This window comes from Eutrigla gurnardus (assembly GCF_963514095.1).
Source record: "Eutrigla gurnardus genome assembly, chromosome: 10".
Taxonomy (NCBI): Eukaryota; Metazoa; Chordata; class Actinopteri; order Perciformes; family Triglidae; genus Eutrigla; species Eutrigla gurnardus.
The window spans coordinates 22,621,406-22,638,481 of record NC_139924.1 but is presented as its reverse complement, the minus strand read 5'-3'; the positions used below and the strand labels follow the sequence as shown (position 1 = coordinate 22,638,481).

At 42.5% G+C, this 17,076-nt stretch overlaps 2 protein-coding genes across 2 annotated transcripts; both read right to left on the bottom strand.

Annotated features, from left to right (window-relative positions):
* Positions 1 to 1,525: 1,525 nt before the first annotated feature.
* LOC311020471 (olfactory receptor 10A3-like) lies at positions 1,526 to 2,482 on the bottom strand (the record flags this gene model as incomplete). The annotated part of the gene is made up of 1 exon (XM_084020501.1): positions 1,526 to 2,482. The coding sequence occupies one exon, from the start codon at positions 2,480 to 2,482 to the stop codon at positions 1,526 to 1,528; it is 957 nt and encodes a 318-aa protein (XP_083876627.1).
* Positions 2,483 to 9,244: 6,762 nt separating this feature from the next.
* On the bottom strand, positions 9,245 to 10,243 carry LOC311020470 (olfactory receptor 4B13-like; the record flags this gene model as incomplete). The annotated part of the gene is made up of 1 exon (XM_084020500.1): positions 9,245 to 10,243. The coding sequence occupies one exon, from the start codon at positions 10,241 to 10,243 to the stop codon at positions 9,245 to 9,247; it is 999 nt and encodes a 332-aa protein (XP_083876626.1).
* Between the last annotated feature and the right edge of the window lie 6,833 nt (positions 10,244 to 17,076).

Here is a 17,076-nt window from a genome sequence, read left to right as displayed (position 1 = left end):
ACAGGGAAGAGACCCTGTCAGCACATGTTCCATGTTCCTCCTAGTGGAAATGCAGCTCAGGCAGCAGCTGAGCTGCTATATATATATATATATATATATATATATATATATATATATATATATATATATATATATAGAGCTGTCAAAAGATAGATTTTTTTAATCGCGATTAATCATATTATTTTGGCACATTTTTTTTCTTCTAAATGTACCTTAATGTATTTAAAAAAAAAATACATTAAGGTACTATCTTACCAACGGTAGTTCCCTGGAAGGCAGGTTATATGTGCTGTTGGATGCTATACGAATTATTTCAAGCAGACCATCATCCTCCACAATGTTAATCTGCCCGCAAGCTGTAGCCACCCATTTCGCTATCGCTGTTGTGAGCTGGTTGCTTGTAGACTTGTCAAGGCGCCTTGTTTGAAATGTATCCAGGGTCGTCTGTTTTGGCCGAGGGGGCGGCGGCGGGCTCTCTGCATCTGCCGTGTGTTTGGCTTGCAAGTGATATCTCAGACTGGACGTACTTCTATGGTAGCTCATTTCATACCCACAGTACGCGCAGATGACTTTGGTCCTATCGACTGAACCATCCGGCAGTCTTTTGAAGGTGAATTTGCCGTTCACAAGTCCTTTCTCCATTTCTTCGCTTCCTCCTTTGTCCCGTAGTGGCGCCAATCCTGCTTCTTCTTATGCCTCCCTCTGGATCAAGACTACAGGTGCCACCGACGGCCATAAATCATAGAATGCGCGTTTTTGTTTTTTTTTAAATACCGAGCGTTAATCGCGCATTAAAAAAATTAACGCCGTTAAGAGGATGTTGCGTTAACGCAACAACGCATATATATATATATATATATTATATGTGGCCTGTGGCTCATATGTATGTATTGTGTATATCTGTACTGTGACTACTGTAAAGCAGCTTTTTATATGACAGCATTGCAGTCCAAGACAAGTTTCCTTCCAAGGACAATAAAGTGTATCTTATCTTATCTTATCTTATCTTATCTTATCTTATCATCTTATCTCTTTTCTGTGTTTGGAAAATTCTTTTTTTGCCTCAGATTTTACATCAAAACGTTTATTTTTAACACATTCTTGGACAGCAGTCTAAGTACTTCCTTCAGAACAGATATAAGAAAAAAAACTTACCTTGATATTGGTGAATGAGCCCTATAGTCTGTAATGCAAAACCCACACCCAAAAAATATTTCATGTTTACGCAGTGCTTTTCCTTTGGTCTTAGCACTCCTATGAATTACTCATGGGCCTCATGATTTGGGTTTTCAATTTAACAATATAAGGGCTTGATGTCCGAAATTAATACAAAAACGCAATCAACCGCTTGACTTTTCCCACTGAGTCCCCTTTAAGGTAATTTCATGTTTCAAATGTTTGTAAAACTATTGCTGGAAATATTTCAGTTCAACAAACCACTTTAATCAGTGACAGTCTTTTATTTGGAAAATAAACACTTTAATCTTTAACAAGATACATTTTGACTGATGTTTTGTTATTACATCTACATGGTATCTCTGTGACGGACCAACATTTTATGACAAAGGACATTTTTACAGGTATTTCGTATTTTTGACAGCTGGAATCCAAACATGACAGGATTCAAAAGTGGCTGTATGATGGCTAAATACAGTGAGAGAATAATACGCAGCATACTCGGTACACCAGTCATATCAAATCTACTCTGAAGTATTTCAAAGCAGCAGCCGAAAGAAAAGTTAAGGAGGGAAGCAAGGTGAGGTATGCAGGTGCTCACGGCTTTTTGTCTCATCTGTTTGGAACCAGCAAAACAAATTTTAAGAATGTTCATATACGAGAAAAGTATTGGAAGCAGAGGGACCAAGATGGTGATAATGGTCCCAACAAGTCCATAAATGTTATTCACTTCAGTGTTAGAGCAGGCCAACTTAACAACAGGGTAGTTAACACAATACAAACTGTTAATGGTGTTCCCACACAATGTCAAACGGATGTTTAAGCACAAAGTTATAAAGATTTTCATGAAAGAATACAACCATATTACAGCAATTAAGATGACCACCTTTTTGAATGTCATACGTGTGTTATATTGTAGTGGACAATAAATAGCTAGATATCTGTCATAAGACATGACAGCTAAGTTACAAAACTCGACATTTGCATAAGAAAACATGCAGAAAATCTGGAGGAAACAAAATGGAGCTGAAACAGTGTGAATGTCAGAGAGGATCTGAACCAGAAGGAATGGAAACAACCCTGTACTACCATACAGTTCATTTACAAACAGGCTGCACAGGAAAAGGTACATAGGTTCATGTAAGCTTCTGTTCATACAGATAACAACAATGAGCAACACATTGGAACAAACTATCAACATGTATAAAGACACGACCACCAAGAAACACAAGTACTTCAAATTTCCAATATGGACATAAGCTCCAAGAATGAAATACGATAAAGTTGAAGAAGTGGAATTTAACATCCTTGATGGCAAAAAAGGACAACAACTGACCTGTAAAACCCCCACAAACAGCGTAAATGTAACATTTACTCCTCTCAGTCTCAGAGTTAAGGACCTATAAATCTGTAAATGAAACATAGGATCACACCACACAGTTCAGGGTGGGCTGCAGACTGCTGCAATCAGCTGATTTAAAGCTTTTTAAAGCCCCCCCCCCCCCCCCCTCGTTTCCCGCCCCTATTGACTTCGTCCTGTCGTCATCACGTCTTGTCGTTGTCAGCACTTATTTTACGTCCTGTTGCCGTCTCCTATAACACCCTACCTCTGTCTAACAGAGAACTCTCAGCTGTATAGTTGTTGTTTTGCATTTCCTTTAACCTGTACGTGGCAAATTTGCACATCGCTTTTTATTGTCACATACCTCACCAAATTTGCACACTGCTTAATGTTCATTGTATATGGACCATATTCCTATTTTATATTCTATTTTTTCTATTTATTTTATACTGTAGTTGTTGAAATGGTACATTTATAGTATATACTAAAACATTCGGTATACTGTGTATTCTTTAGAGATATATAAATCAATCAATCAATCAATCTTTATTCTAGACACAGGGGCGGTCCATAGAACATATATTTCACTTTATATTTATGGTTGTTTTGGATAACTGGCTGCTCTAACAAAAATAATTTCCCTGTATGGGATTAATATAGTCCATTCAACCTCACCCACGTCTACATCCCTTCACATCCGTCCACATCCTGTTGTCATGACCTACTTTGTTTCCTGTTCCTGACTTATGTCATGTCCTGTCATCCCCACCTTTGTCCTGTCGTCCCTACCTATGTGCTGCCATTGTCAACTACAGTATGTCCTGTCGTACTCACCTTTGTCATTTCATCCCCACCTATGTCGTCCCCACATTTGAGTCCTGACATGTTTGTGCAAAATAATTGGTTCTCGCGTTTACTTCAATTCTGCAGTTGCATAATACTCTAGGATTTAAATAGATAATATTTGTATAATTTTTCATCTTGTTCAATTATTATTTTCATTATATTACAAAGCATTGTTGACTTTTACATACATTTTTATTATAACTCAACAGTTCTGTGGGATTGCGCCTCGAACAAGGAGCTGCTGGAGACGCATGGCTCAGATATGCATCAACTTTGCAAGACTGGGCTCTATTCCCATAATGAGTTATTTTACCAGGAGATGGAGGATCTGCCCTGGCCCCCTGGTTGATGACATCACTCACCAACCCCCAGACTGACCAGTCGTTCAATCAGCGTATTCACTCCACCATTGAGCGCATCATCGGCATCTTCAAATACGCTGGCACACTGCTTCACAAACCGGAGATTTTTTTCCCCTTCAGCCACCACAACAAATGGATGCGCATCCTGACCGACCCAGGGCCGCACAACAGACCTGACCCACTCCTGGGACCAGACAACAGACTTGCAGTCCAAGTCCGTGAGCAATTAATTTGTTGTTTGTCAGTCAAGGCTTTCAAATTTCTCTAAGTGTCTCAGAGTTAGGTCTGAGCAGCCTTTCCACCTCTAGTGGTCTACATTCAGCAGTGCTGCTCTGTTGCGACTCAGACTTGTGCTGCCACTGCTGCTTTTTTTTCAAATTTTTAACGGGTATGCTGTGCTCACCATGGCTTTACGGGCACAAGGATTTCTATTTCTGTTGATTATCGGGGTGTTGCTGCTGCTGGGAACATGCCAAACACTCTCACGCGTTGTAGGTGAGTTGCCACTCACTTTATTTAAACCTTTATTTTAACTTGTTGGTCACTGAGGTTTCCCTCATTTACAGGGACGACGAGTTTACAAGCAGCAGCAGAACATAACAATTACATTTAATAACAGTTGCAGGATGATTTACAAAGGTCAGACACCATGGGCCCGCGCCGACGGGGTGTGTCCGCCTGGACTTTGCAAGTTTCGTTCACCGCGCAGGCTCGCGCAGGCACACCTCCCGTCACTCCAACCCGCGCAAGTGGGAAAGAGGGAGGAGAAGAAGGCGTGAGTGGGAGACGAGGAGGAGACGAGGCGTGGACTGGGATTAATACAGCCGATTCAGATCTTCACCAATCAAATGAGCTCCTCTCCTCACCTTTAATGCGTTAGGGAAGGTTCAGTGCAAGTTCCGTCACTTGACAACCCGATGACAGAAGCAGCGCCGCCGCTCCCACCACGCTCATCATGCGCTGTGCGCGCGTATCATAATAATAACAATGCCCATATTATAAAAAACAGGAGAGAGAGAGGGAGATGTTTTGGTCCGAGAGGCTGAGTTTCCGTTACGCGTGCCATCCGCCTTTGATCTGATGTCAGATGTGACGGGACAATCTATATAGATATAAATTCACGTGTTGATTCAATTAGTTGCATTAAATAGTGTTTGTTGTGATTATTTATTGCATGTAAATGTGCCTGGAACTGTGGAAACCTGCCTGTGAGGTCTCGGTGGCGTGTGCGCACTGCGCGCAGTCAGCCAAACTTCCACTCCGCCAGCTGTGATTCGCCTTGAATGAATGGACTTTATTTACGCCTTGCGCCTTGCGCTGAGAGTAGACCAGGTTGGAGCTGGCGAGCTTTCAGCGCAGTCTCAGCGAGGCTTTTTGCCACGAAACTTCCGCTACGCCAAGCTTAATCTGTGACGCCTCCCCCTGCTGCGCCGCCACACCCATCTTGGCGCAGGCGATCCACCAAACTGCCAAACTGACCGTGCGCAAGGCTGCGCTGGTCGAAACTTGCATTGCGCCGGCTCCGCCACCCTGCGCCGCCCTGCGCTGCGCCACGAAACTAGGGCCCCATATGTTTAAAATCAGCAAGAGTAGGAATAATCTCCAGCCCCAAAGTAAGTTGGAGAGTATTCCATGAGTTGGGAGCATCAAAGGAAAAGGCAGATTTACCAAACTCTGCGTGTACAAAAGGGACTTTAAGAAATAATAAACCACTAGAGCGAGTAGAATAAGATCCAGAGCGCCATTCTAATAAAGATGAGATGTATGGGGGCTGTTTACCAGTAAGGGCCTTAAAGATAAACATATACCAGTGCTTCATGCGTCTGTCAGAAAGGGAGGACCAACCAACTTTTTCATAGAGTAAGCAATGATGAGTGTCATATCTATCCCCGGTTATAAATCTGAGAGCAGAGTGATAAATGGAATCCAGAGGTTTGAGGGTTGTAGCTGCTGCATGTCTGTAAATGATATCACCGTAGTCCAAAACTGATAAAAAGACTGATTCTACCAATCTTTTCCTGCTGAGTAATGGGAAATAAGCTCTGTTTCGGTACAGAAAGCCAACCTTCTGTCGCAGAGTGGAGGCAAGGACATTTATATGCAATTTAAAAGTTAGCTTTTCATCAAGCCAGAAACCAAGGTATTTATATTCAGTGACTCGTTCTATGGATGAGCCATCTATGGTTAGTAAAAGTGAATTGGAAACCAGGTTTCGGGAACGAGTGAAAAGCATAAACTTGGTCTTTTTTGCATTTAAGACCAATTTCAAGTTAATAAGAGCCTCCTGCAGAAATGTAAATGAGTGCTGCAATTTCTCAGTGGCTAATTGTACAGAGTCAGCAATGCAATATAGAATTGTGTCATCTGCATACAAATGGGCATGACAGTCATTCAGCGAAGAGAGAATAGCATTGATATAAATGGTAAAAAGGACAGGACCCAGGACAGAGCCTTGTGGCACACCTTTGGTTACAGGCAGGAATTCAGAACAAAAATTACCAGACTTTACACATTGGCGCCTAGAAGATAAATAGTCAGCAAACCAATCACAGGCATTAGCATGTAAACCTATGTTATGTAGACTATTCAACAGTATTTGATGATCGACTGTATCGAATGCTTTCGACAAGTCAACAAATAAAGCAGCACAGTGTTTTTTCTTGTCTAATGCTGTGATTATGTCATTGGTAACCAGAGTGATGGCTGAAGTTGTACTGTGATTGGCTCTAAATCCTGATTGTTGGGGACTGAGTATTGAGAAGGTGGAACTTACGCTAGAGATGTACAGCTCTCCCTCAATTACACGGGAGCTGATCTACCTGCCAACCTGCCCGAGGCCGTCAAAATACAGCCGTCTGACCGGGAACGGAAACAAAGCCAACCACGGAAAAGGGGCCAGAGAGGGGGCATACGTCAGCGCCTCCGCCGGAGATGCTGTAAGCCACTGCTGCTGAGGATGATTCTCTGCAACGCGCGCTCTTTGAGGAAATATCTGGTCAGTTCAACAGTCATTTGAACAACAACAACACATTCTAGTTGGGACTTAACTATACCCAGATGTTACATGAGCGAAGGTGTAAGGAATGCTTAGGTTAGGAGGAAGATGAGAAGAAGCCTAGCTGTAAATTAAGCTTAGCTGTCTGATGAGGCCCTGAGACATAACAAATTAATTAGTAGGGGTGTGCATTGGCACTGCCCTCACAATTCGATTCGATTACGATTCAGGATGTAACGATTCGATTCAATTCGATTCTACGATGCATTGCGATGCATCAAAATTCTACAGCACACAACAAGGCAAGGCAAGGCAACTTTATTTGTATAGCACATTTCATACACAAGGCAGACTCAAAGTGCTTCACATCATAAAACAAAGTGAGAAGAAAAAAAGAAAAAAAATAGAAGAATTAAAAGAAAATAATAAAAATTTTAAAAATGCATTACAGAAAGAAAATAGAATAAAAACATATTTGCAATAATTAAAAACAGTGCAGACATTAAAAGATTTAGCAGAAAGCTATGGTGAACATAAAAGTTTTCAGTCTAGTTTTAAAAGTGGTCAGAGTTGGGGCAAGTCTTACATCTTCAGGAAGTTTATTCCAGCCATTTGTTGCATAGTGACTAAATGATGCTCTCCCGTGATTGTTGTTTACTCTGGGAATCACTAACAGATTGGTCTCAGAAGATCTTAGTGGTCTACAAGGCAAATTTTTCATCAGTCATGAGGCAAATGTGAATGGTACAGGGTATTGGATATGGCATTTTCAAACCTGAAAAAGAAAACATAAATCACTGCTTTCAGTGCTTTGAATGAGAACTGTTTCTCTTCTCCCTGCTTTTCATCATATTCACTGAAACCTACATTATGCTCCGATAGAACAACATAAATCATCCGGTTTTACAAAAAAAAAAATGCGCCTCGACGTGTACCTAGAGCTTGTTGTTTGTTTTGCACCCGTATCATCCTGTCCACTCAGCGCAGTTCACAGTTCGTGCACACGCCACATATCCCACCTCCCCCCTCACGCATGTTACAATATCACAGGCACACGCCTCAAGCTAGGCTGATGCTAAATGACGTTAGCAGTTGCTATCAATGAGTAAGTTAGCCAGCCTACCTCTGTGTAGCGTGTACTCCATGTCGTTTATGGATAAGAGAAGACACGGGCGCGTTCACAGAATCTGGCGCACGCACACTGATGAGCACTCGATGGGAGGGAGCGGAGGAGCTCGGTGGTAGAGGAGGAGGGGCGTGAGTGTTGCAAACATTAATAATAATTAATAATTTGACTCGATCTGCCAGACTTGCCGACTGCAAATTTAATTACCCGTCTAATGTGGTCATCTCCCTCCGCCTCAGCCATCTTGATTCTTTAGTGTTGATGTTCGGGAAATGCCCGGAAGTAATTGAAACTTCACAACTTTATTGCCCACTCGAGGCCAGAAAATAAACAGTGACATAATCGATTATGGCACGTTGCCGCATCGATGCTGAATCGCGCATGCCCCGCTTTGCGATGCATCGTCGAATCGATTATTGTTGACACCTCTACCAGTCTGTAATCATTATGTTCCATGGGGCAGGATTTTTTTGGTATGGGAATAATGGTAGACTTTTGCCAGATGGCAGGTACTTTATGTAAATCTATAGATGCTTGACAAATGGGGCACCAGGCTGGGAATAGTTCTTCTGCAAACGTCTTTAGGAAAAGAGGCCTGTGGATTTACTCTTACATACCTGGTTGAATAATGCCTGTATTTTGAGAGGATCAACTACTAGTTTTGTGTAGGCATCGGTTGTAATAGACTTTAGTACTTTATTACATTCAGAAGAGGAATCCTGTTTATCAAATCTTCGGAAAAAAACATTAAGCTCATTTGCCATTTCAAGTTCATTATTAATTATGAGACATTTGGGCAAGTGGACATATTAGTGGCAGCCTTCATAGAGTCCCATAGCATTTTAGAGTTCATGGAGGTAAAATTCTGTTCAATAATTTCCTTGTGTTTTCTCTTTGCTTCCCTCAGCATGTGATTGAGTTCCTTCTGTATGGCCTTCATGCTCATGCAGTCTTTGTTTCTAAAAGCCAGTTTCTTACGATTAATACAGTCCTTAAACTCTAAGTAGGCTACTTAGGAACTTCCTTCAGAACAAACAGAAAAAAACAGAAAAAAACTTGATATTGGTGAATGAGCCCCATAGTCTGTAATGCAAAACCCACACAGCATCATTGAGGCAGCCCAAAAAATATTTCATGTTTACGCAGTGCTTTTCCTTTGGTCTTAGCACTCCTATGAATTAGTCACTGGCCTCATGATTCGTGTTTCCAATATAACAATATAAGGGCTTGATGTCTGAAATTAATACAAGAAACGCAATCAACCGCTTGACTTTTCCCACTGAGTCCCGTTTAAGCTAATTTCATGTTTCCCATGTTTGTAAAACTATTGCTGGAAATAATTCAGTTCAACAAACCACTTTAATCAGTGACAGTTTTTTATTTGGAAAATAAACACTTTAATCTTTAACAAGATCTATTTTGACTGATGTTTTGTTATTACATCTGGTATCTCTGTGGCGGACCAACATTTTATGACAAAGGACATGTTTACAGGTATTCCGTATTTTTGACAGCTGGAATCCAAACATGACAGGATTCAATAGTGGCTGTATGATGAAAAAATACAGTGAGAGAATAATACGCAGCATACTGGGTATACTGATCATATCAAATCTACTCTGAAGTATTTCAAAGCAGCAGCCAAAAGAAAAGTTAAGGAGGGAAGCAAGGTGAGGTATGCAGGTGCTCACGGCTTTTTGTCTCATCTGTTTGGAACCAGCAAAACAAATTTTAAGAATGTTCATGTAAGAGAAAAATATGAGACACAAAGGGACTGAAGTGGAAATAGCAATGGAAAAAAGTCCATAAATGTTATTCACTTCAGTGTTAGAGCAGGCCAACTTAACAATAGGGTAGTTAACACAATACAAACTGTCAATGGTGTTCCCACACAGTGTCAAACGGATGTTTAAGCACAAAGTTATTAAGAATTTCACAAAAGAGAACAACCATATTACAGCAATTAAGATGACCACCTTTTTGAATGTCATATGTGTGTTATATTGTAGAGGACAACAAATTGCTACATATCTGTCATAAGACATGACGGCTAAGTTACAAAACTCGACATTTGCATAAGAATACAAACAGAAAATCTGCAGGAAACAAAATGGAGCCGACACAGTGTGAATGTCAGAGAGGAGCTGAACCAGAAGGAATGGAAACAACCCTGTACTACCATACAGTTCATTTACAAACAGGCTGGACAGGAAAAGGTACATAGGTTCATGTAAGCTTCTGTTCATACAGATAACAACAATGAGCAAGACATTGGAACAAACTATCAACATGTATAAAGACACGACCACCATGAAACACAAGTACTTCAAATCTCCAATATGGACATAAGCTCCAAGAATGAAATACGATAAAGTTGATAAAGTGGAATTTAACATCCTTGATGGCAAAAAAGGACAAAATCTGACCTGTAAAACCCCCACAATCAGCATAAACGTAACATTTACTCCTCTCCGTCTCAGAGTTAAGGACCTATAAATCTGTAAATGAAACATATCACACCACACAGTTGCACACTGCAATCAGCTGATTTAAAGTCATCCCTCCCCCCGATTTAAAGTCCCCCCTCCTCCTGTCGTCATCAAGACAATGTGAGTGAACACAAAATACAAATTTTTTATGATTATTCCATTCATAGAAGGTAAAGAGTTATTCCAAACCTTTATCAGCCATGTGAAAAAATAATTATCCCCCCTAAACCAAACAGCAGGTTGCACCACCCTCGACTGCCACAAATCCAATCAAACATTTGTTACAACAGACATCAGTCATTTACATCAATGTGGAGGAATTTTGGCCCATTCTTCTTTGCCCGAATTGTTTTAATTCAGCCACATTGGACAGTACTGTAATGGGTGCGGGAGAGGACCCAAATGCAGCACACGTAGGCAGGCAAACAGTCGGCATTGACCTTTATTGCATGCTTTAATACTGGACAGTTCACAGATGACACCATAGAATGAGACAAAACGTCCAGGGGGAACACGCCATGGAAGGCGACAGGAAACAACTCAGCAGGCAGCGGTGTGTGGCGAAGGAAACCCGCCAACACACGGAAACAGTCTCTTGCCTGTACGGCGTACCGCGAATGCGGTCGGTGATCCGTTGGCTGGCGTAGTACTCTGTCTCCGAGGAGATCGCCGGGCTGGGTCCAATGTAGCGCGGTTCCGTCACAGAACCAAGCAGGTGAAAGACAGACGGGGAGCAGGCAGAATCCGTAGTCAGGGCAGGAAGGCTGGGTCGAACATCGGGACATAGGCAGAGCGGACCGATCGCGGACAGGTAGAGTCGGTATCGGGTGGAGAGCAGTGATTCTCGTCTCAGAGGTCTCCCATGGGTGCCATCATTGCCATCAGTGTCCTTCTTATTGTGGAATCATGAACATTGACCTTAACTGAGGCAAATGTGGCCTGCACTCCTTTTGATGTTATTCTGGGCTCTTTTGGGACCTCCTGGATGAGTCGTCGATGTGCTCTTGGTGGACTTTTGGTAGGCTGGTTGGTTCTAGGAATGTTCACCACTGTTCCATGTTTTCTTCATTTGTCATTAATGTGACCCAGAGCCTTTAAAAGGTCTTTGTAACCCTTTCCAGACTGATAAAAGCCAATCATTGTTTTCCTGGGTGTGTTTAGTGAAATTAAAACAAATGATCAATTAAATTTGGTCATAGACTGGCGTCCTGTCCAGGGTGTCCCCTGCCTTCGCGCAATGATAGCTGGGATCGGCTCCAGCCCCCCCGCGACCCTGAATACAGGATAAGTGGAAGACAATGGATGGATGGAAATTTGGTCATTTGATTGATTGAGTAACCAAGGGGATATTTGTCAAAACTAGTGATGTTATGGTTTGCGTCGAGGCTTCGTTGAGTATTTCGGCTCCTCCCCCAACGAAGCTCCATGTCGAGATCTGATCCACCTCTGCAAAATGACGTTGCGCATGATATATCACTCTATCATTATTATTATACATCATTATTATTATTACTATTATTAGGGCCACGGGGCAATCGCACTGAGCACTGGCCCCTACAGCTATAAGCTATAAGCTTCCCTTCAGTGGATTTTTTTGCAGAACACGAATTTTTCGCGACGTAAGTCGCGAAAAACCAACGAACTTTTCCCATTGACTTGAATGGGACGAGCGAAAAAAAAAAAAGCAGAAATTGTAGCTTTTCAAACGCCTGCTACTCAGGCATACTTTCACCTAGAAACTCCATTTAAACTCTAAAACGTAGTCTTGCGTGCTGGTGTGCCAATCCGCGTTTCAATAGCTCATATAGTTTTTGATCAATCACTGTTCAATGACCATGATCGTTTTGGGAGAAATCATGAGATTATAATGGGTGTGTATTGCGCGGAACCTTCTGGGCTAGAGTGCGTGACATCATCAGTTAGAGTGTGAGGGCTTCTCAGAGTTTTTTCCTTTCCAAACTCCTCCCGGCCACGATCTTCACTCTACAGACGTGATATTTTCCAATTTTGTAGACAAACTTGTCCTGTCTCTCACAATGTGCTCAAAATCTCTGTGAGTTTTACAGAATTTGAACTAGCAACCTCTAAGCGCGGCCAAGTCTCTTTTTTTCCTCATCCGCTCTAATGTTAATTGAGAAGCAGATTTTCAAAGAAACCTGATATGAACAGCATTTTCTAACTCGCCCTAGCGTCCACATTTCTGACACTAGGAAAAAATAAAAGTCATCAGTGTCTTCAGCCGAGTCTTGTGGCGCTAACGGTGCAAAAATTTTGGCAATAGGAGTTTCGGTGTGAGCGTGGCAAGCTTTTGTTCGGACCCAACGCAGAGGGGGAATGGAGCGATAGAAAGAAGCACAGAGAGGCTCCAAAGCAGTCATACACACGCAGCAAGGGCCGTTGCCATGGTGACAGCACTGTGGGGCACTGATCTTCATAACTGACAGCAGGTGTGCTCTGATTGGTGGACAAGAATGTACTAAAAACTACATTTAGTAGTGGGATATGTAGTTTTTTTAGTCAAACGTCTTCTTCTCGTCCATACTTTCACCTAGAAACTCCATTTAAACTTTAAAATGGAGACACGAGTGGTGTGCTCTGATTGGTGGACAAGAATGTACTAAAAACTACATTAAGTAGTGGGATATGTCGTTTTTTTAGTCAAACGTCTTCTTCTCGTCCATACTTTCACCCAGAAACTCCATTTAAACTTTAAAATGGAGACACGAGTGGTGTGCTCTGATTGGTGGACAGGAATGTACTAAAAACTACATTTAGTAGTGGGATATGTAGTTTTTTTAGTCAAACGTCTTCTTCTCGTCCATACTAGGCTCGTTCGACTTGATGTAGCCGCCTGCAGCGCGCCACCTAACGTGATGTATTGTGGGTTGAAAGCGATGCATGATGGCTAGAATTTGTGTCCGACTTAGCAGCCGACTGCAAAGACGTCACAGGGTCGCGACCATATCACGTGACCCAAAACATCGCGAGAACAAGTTTTTAAGAGCCGCTTCTTGCGGCGCTTGGCAGCGCGGTGAACGGTGGCTGCAACTGGCTTGTCCACACCTCTGCTACAGCGGAATGGTTCTCATTGGTTAAAAGTTCAATGACGTGTGTTCAGGTCCGCACTCGGCGGCCACCTTGTGGTGAAATGATACTTTTTATTTTGGTCGCATTGATCTCATGGCTTGATCTAAAGTTCCGTGCATTGTGTTGTGAGTAGGCCTATTATATGTGAGGTCTGGTTAATACAAACATAGAATGATAATACAAATATACTGGGAAAAAAGAATGCCTTCCACATGTTGCCTTGCGTGTGTGTGTGTGTGTGTATGTATTTATTTATGTATATATGTATGTGTGTGTGTGTGTGTGTGTGTGTGTGTGTGTGTGTGTAATATATATATATATATATATATATATATAAAACATATCCTCTTTGGTTTGCTGCTGTGTTCTATCGCTTGAGCACCATAGTCACGTTGACTTTGTTGTCCGACTTGACGGCGTTTGGCTGCCGTCTCTTTTAGAGCCCGCCCCCTCAGACACCTGCAGCTCTCGTCGGCGTGGTAAGTCAAGTCAAGTCAAGCCAAGCCCATCCCGAACGAGCCTACTTTCACCTAGAAACTCCATTTAAACTTTAAAATGGAGACACGAGTGGTGTGCTCTGATTGGTGGACAGGAATGTACTAAAAACTACATTTAGTAGTGGGAAATGTAGTTTTTTTAGTCAAACGTCTTCTTCTCGTCCATACTTTCACCCAGAAACTCCATTTAAACTTTAAAATGGAGACACGAGTGGTGTGCTCTGATTGGTGGACAGGAATGTACTAAAAACTACATTTAGTAGTGGGATATGTAGTTTTTTTAGTCAAACGTCTTCTTCTCGTCCATACTTTCACCTAGAAACTCCATTTAAACTTTAAAATGGAGACACGAGTGGTGTGCTCTGATTGGTGGACAGGAATGTACTAAAAACTACATTTAGTAGTGGGATATGTAGTTTTTTTAGTCAAACGTCTTCTGCTCAGTCATACTTTCACCTAGAAACTCCATTTAAACTTTAAAATGGAGACACGAATGGTGGGCTCTGATTGGTGGACAGGAATGTACTAAAAACTACATTTAGTAATGGGAAATGTAGTTTTTTAGTCAAACGACTTTAGCTCAGCCATACTTTCACCTAGAAACTCCATTTAAACTTTAAAATGGAGACACGAGTGGTGTGCTCTGATTGGTGGACAGTTTTTGAAGTACATCACAATACTCAAAACGGACTACTCTGACAGCTCAGTCAGCAAGCAGTCTCTGTATTTGCCTCTAAAACAACTCCGTCTCGTTTGAAATCTCGAAGAATCTCATCGTAATGTATATACACTCCGGCAGTAGCCCCCGTGGCCCTTTCAAAATTTCCCGGCGGGGGAATTTTCTAGTTACTTCTGCTGTTCATACTGCAAAGAGGCAGTGGTGTAGTGGTTAAGAGGTCGGACTGCCAAAGTGTTGCAAGTTTGAATCCAGGATAGAGTTGCAATGATCCTCTTCTACGGATATATATTACAAATTATTATTATTATATATCATTATTATAAGTATTACTACTATCTCATGTTTCAAATAGGCAATGGTGGTGTAGTGGCTAAGGACTGAGACACATTATCAAAGTGTTGTAGTTTTAAATCTGCGTTTTACCGAATGACTTATTTTCTACCTTGAGTTCGGAACTATTTATGAAAGGCACACTCACACACATGTATCACCAAGATGACTTTAATTCGCAAATTATTTGATGTTGGATCGGCACATGCAAACAGCATGTTAGGTTGACTGGAAACTCTTTTACTTTCTTCATAATTTCATTCACCTAGCTATTTGAAGCTTTGGGGTCGAACCACTATGGTGGTTCATCTGGCTGAGAGGTTAGATGTTTCGATTTTCCTCACCTACATTCTATTTTCCTCAGCTACGTGCTTCCATCCTCACCTACATTCTGTCATCCACTCCTATGCCCTGGCATCGTCATCTACCTCTTGTCATCCCTACCTACATCCTGTCGTCCCTACCTATGTCTTGTCATCCCATCTATGTCCTGCCATTGTTGCCTATTTCCTGTCGTCACCTATTTCCTGTCGTCACCTATATCCTGTCATCCCCACCCATGTCCTGCAAGTTCTGCTGTTGACGCGTATGTCCTGTCATCGTCACCTATGCCCTGTTGCCCATGCCTACGTTCTGTTATCTCCGCCTTCATCCTGTCGTCCCCACCTATGTGCCGTCATCACCTATGTCCTGTATTCATCCCTACCTGTCCCCTGGCATTGTCCCCACCTATGTCCTATCAACTCCACCCACCTATGTCCTATGACCTCCAACAGTGTCCTATCATCCTCATCTACGTTCTATCATCCTCACCTATGTGCTATCATCCTCATCTATGTTCTATCGTCCTGACCTATGCCCTCGTGTTTGAATGAAAATTTAATGTGCAGATACATTTTCTGCCGCTATAATAATCTACACTTTAAAGAATCTGAATATTTCAATTAATATCCAAAATTTACAGCGGTCTGTGGGGAAGTCATTAGCAGGTCTCTGTGGACCAGTGAAACCAGGACTGAGGTCTGACTGGTCTGAGTGGATAATTTCGGCAAATGTGAAATCGCCTCAGGGACAAACATGTTTACCGGCTAAAGTGACCTTTGAGCTGAGGGACTCATTAATGAGCTGCAATGATGTAACTTCCCCTGACAACTGTGAGAGGTTTACATCACAATAAAGTTTGTTTTTATTTTGTTTGAGGAGCAGCTTAATGCACCAAATATCACACATTTTTCATAAAGAAATAGTAATGGGTGCAGGAAAACACCCAAATGCAGCACACGTATAGGCAGGCAGACAGTCGGTAATTACTTTTATTACACACTTGTTAAATGGACAGTTCAAAGATGACTCCATAGACTGAACTTGTTTCGGGTAATGATATGAAGTGTCCAGGGGGGTCATGGCATAGGAGCCAACAGTAAACAGTATGACAGGCAGCGGTGTGTGGTGAAGGCAGCTGGCCAACATACGTTAACAGTTTCCCGCTTGCACACAGTACCGTGGATGCGGTTGGTGATCCGTGTGGCTGGCGTAGCACACAGCCACAGAGGAGATTGCAGGGCTGGGTCTGGTGTAGCGCGGTTCCGTTACAGAACCGAGCAGACGGAACTCGTCGGAGACGTCCACCTCCATCCTCTTCTCCTGGACTCCCGGGTGCTCGTCCTCCTCCTCAGAGGAGGGGTCCACGGAGCTGGCGCCATTGGCCTTGGAAATGTTGGCATCATCGATAGACGGGTCCGGAGGAGGTGGTGGCTGAGGAGGCCGACCCCAAGGCTTGGGTACGAAGCCGGCCCTGGTGGGCCGATCCGGATGCTCCTGATGTAACCTTCAGAAGAGGGCCCGATCCAGTACGTCTCTTGCTGGGACGCAGGGCCTCATCTTCAGACCGTAGGCCTCCCAGTCCACCAGGTTGAATCCCTCTGCCGTGCTGACGGGACCGTAGGAGGCTATGTCCTATATTCACTGTTAAGGCACTTCCCACTACACTTAAGTCACTATCATTTCTATAATTGCTGCCTATTTCACATATTTTGTGAGGAGACGCTTAGTGTGGTGACATGGTAAGATCGTATTGGTTTTTCCAAGAAATACATTGCCACTTGACGGGGGTGGGATCTCTTCTAACATCCCTGTTCACATGGCGT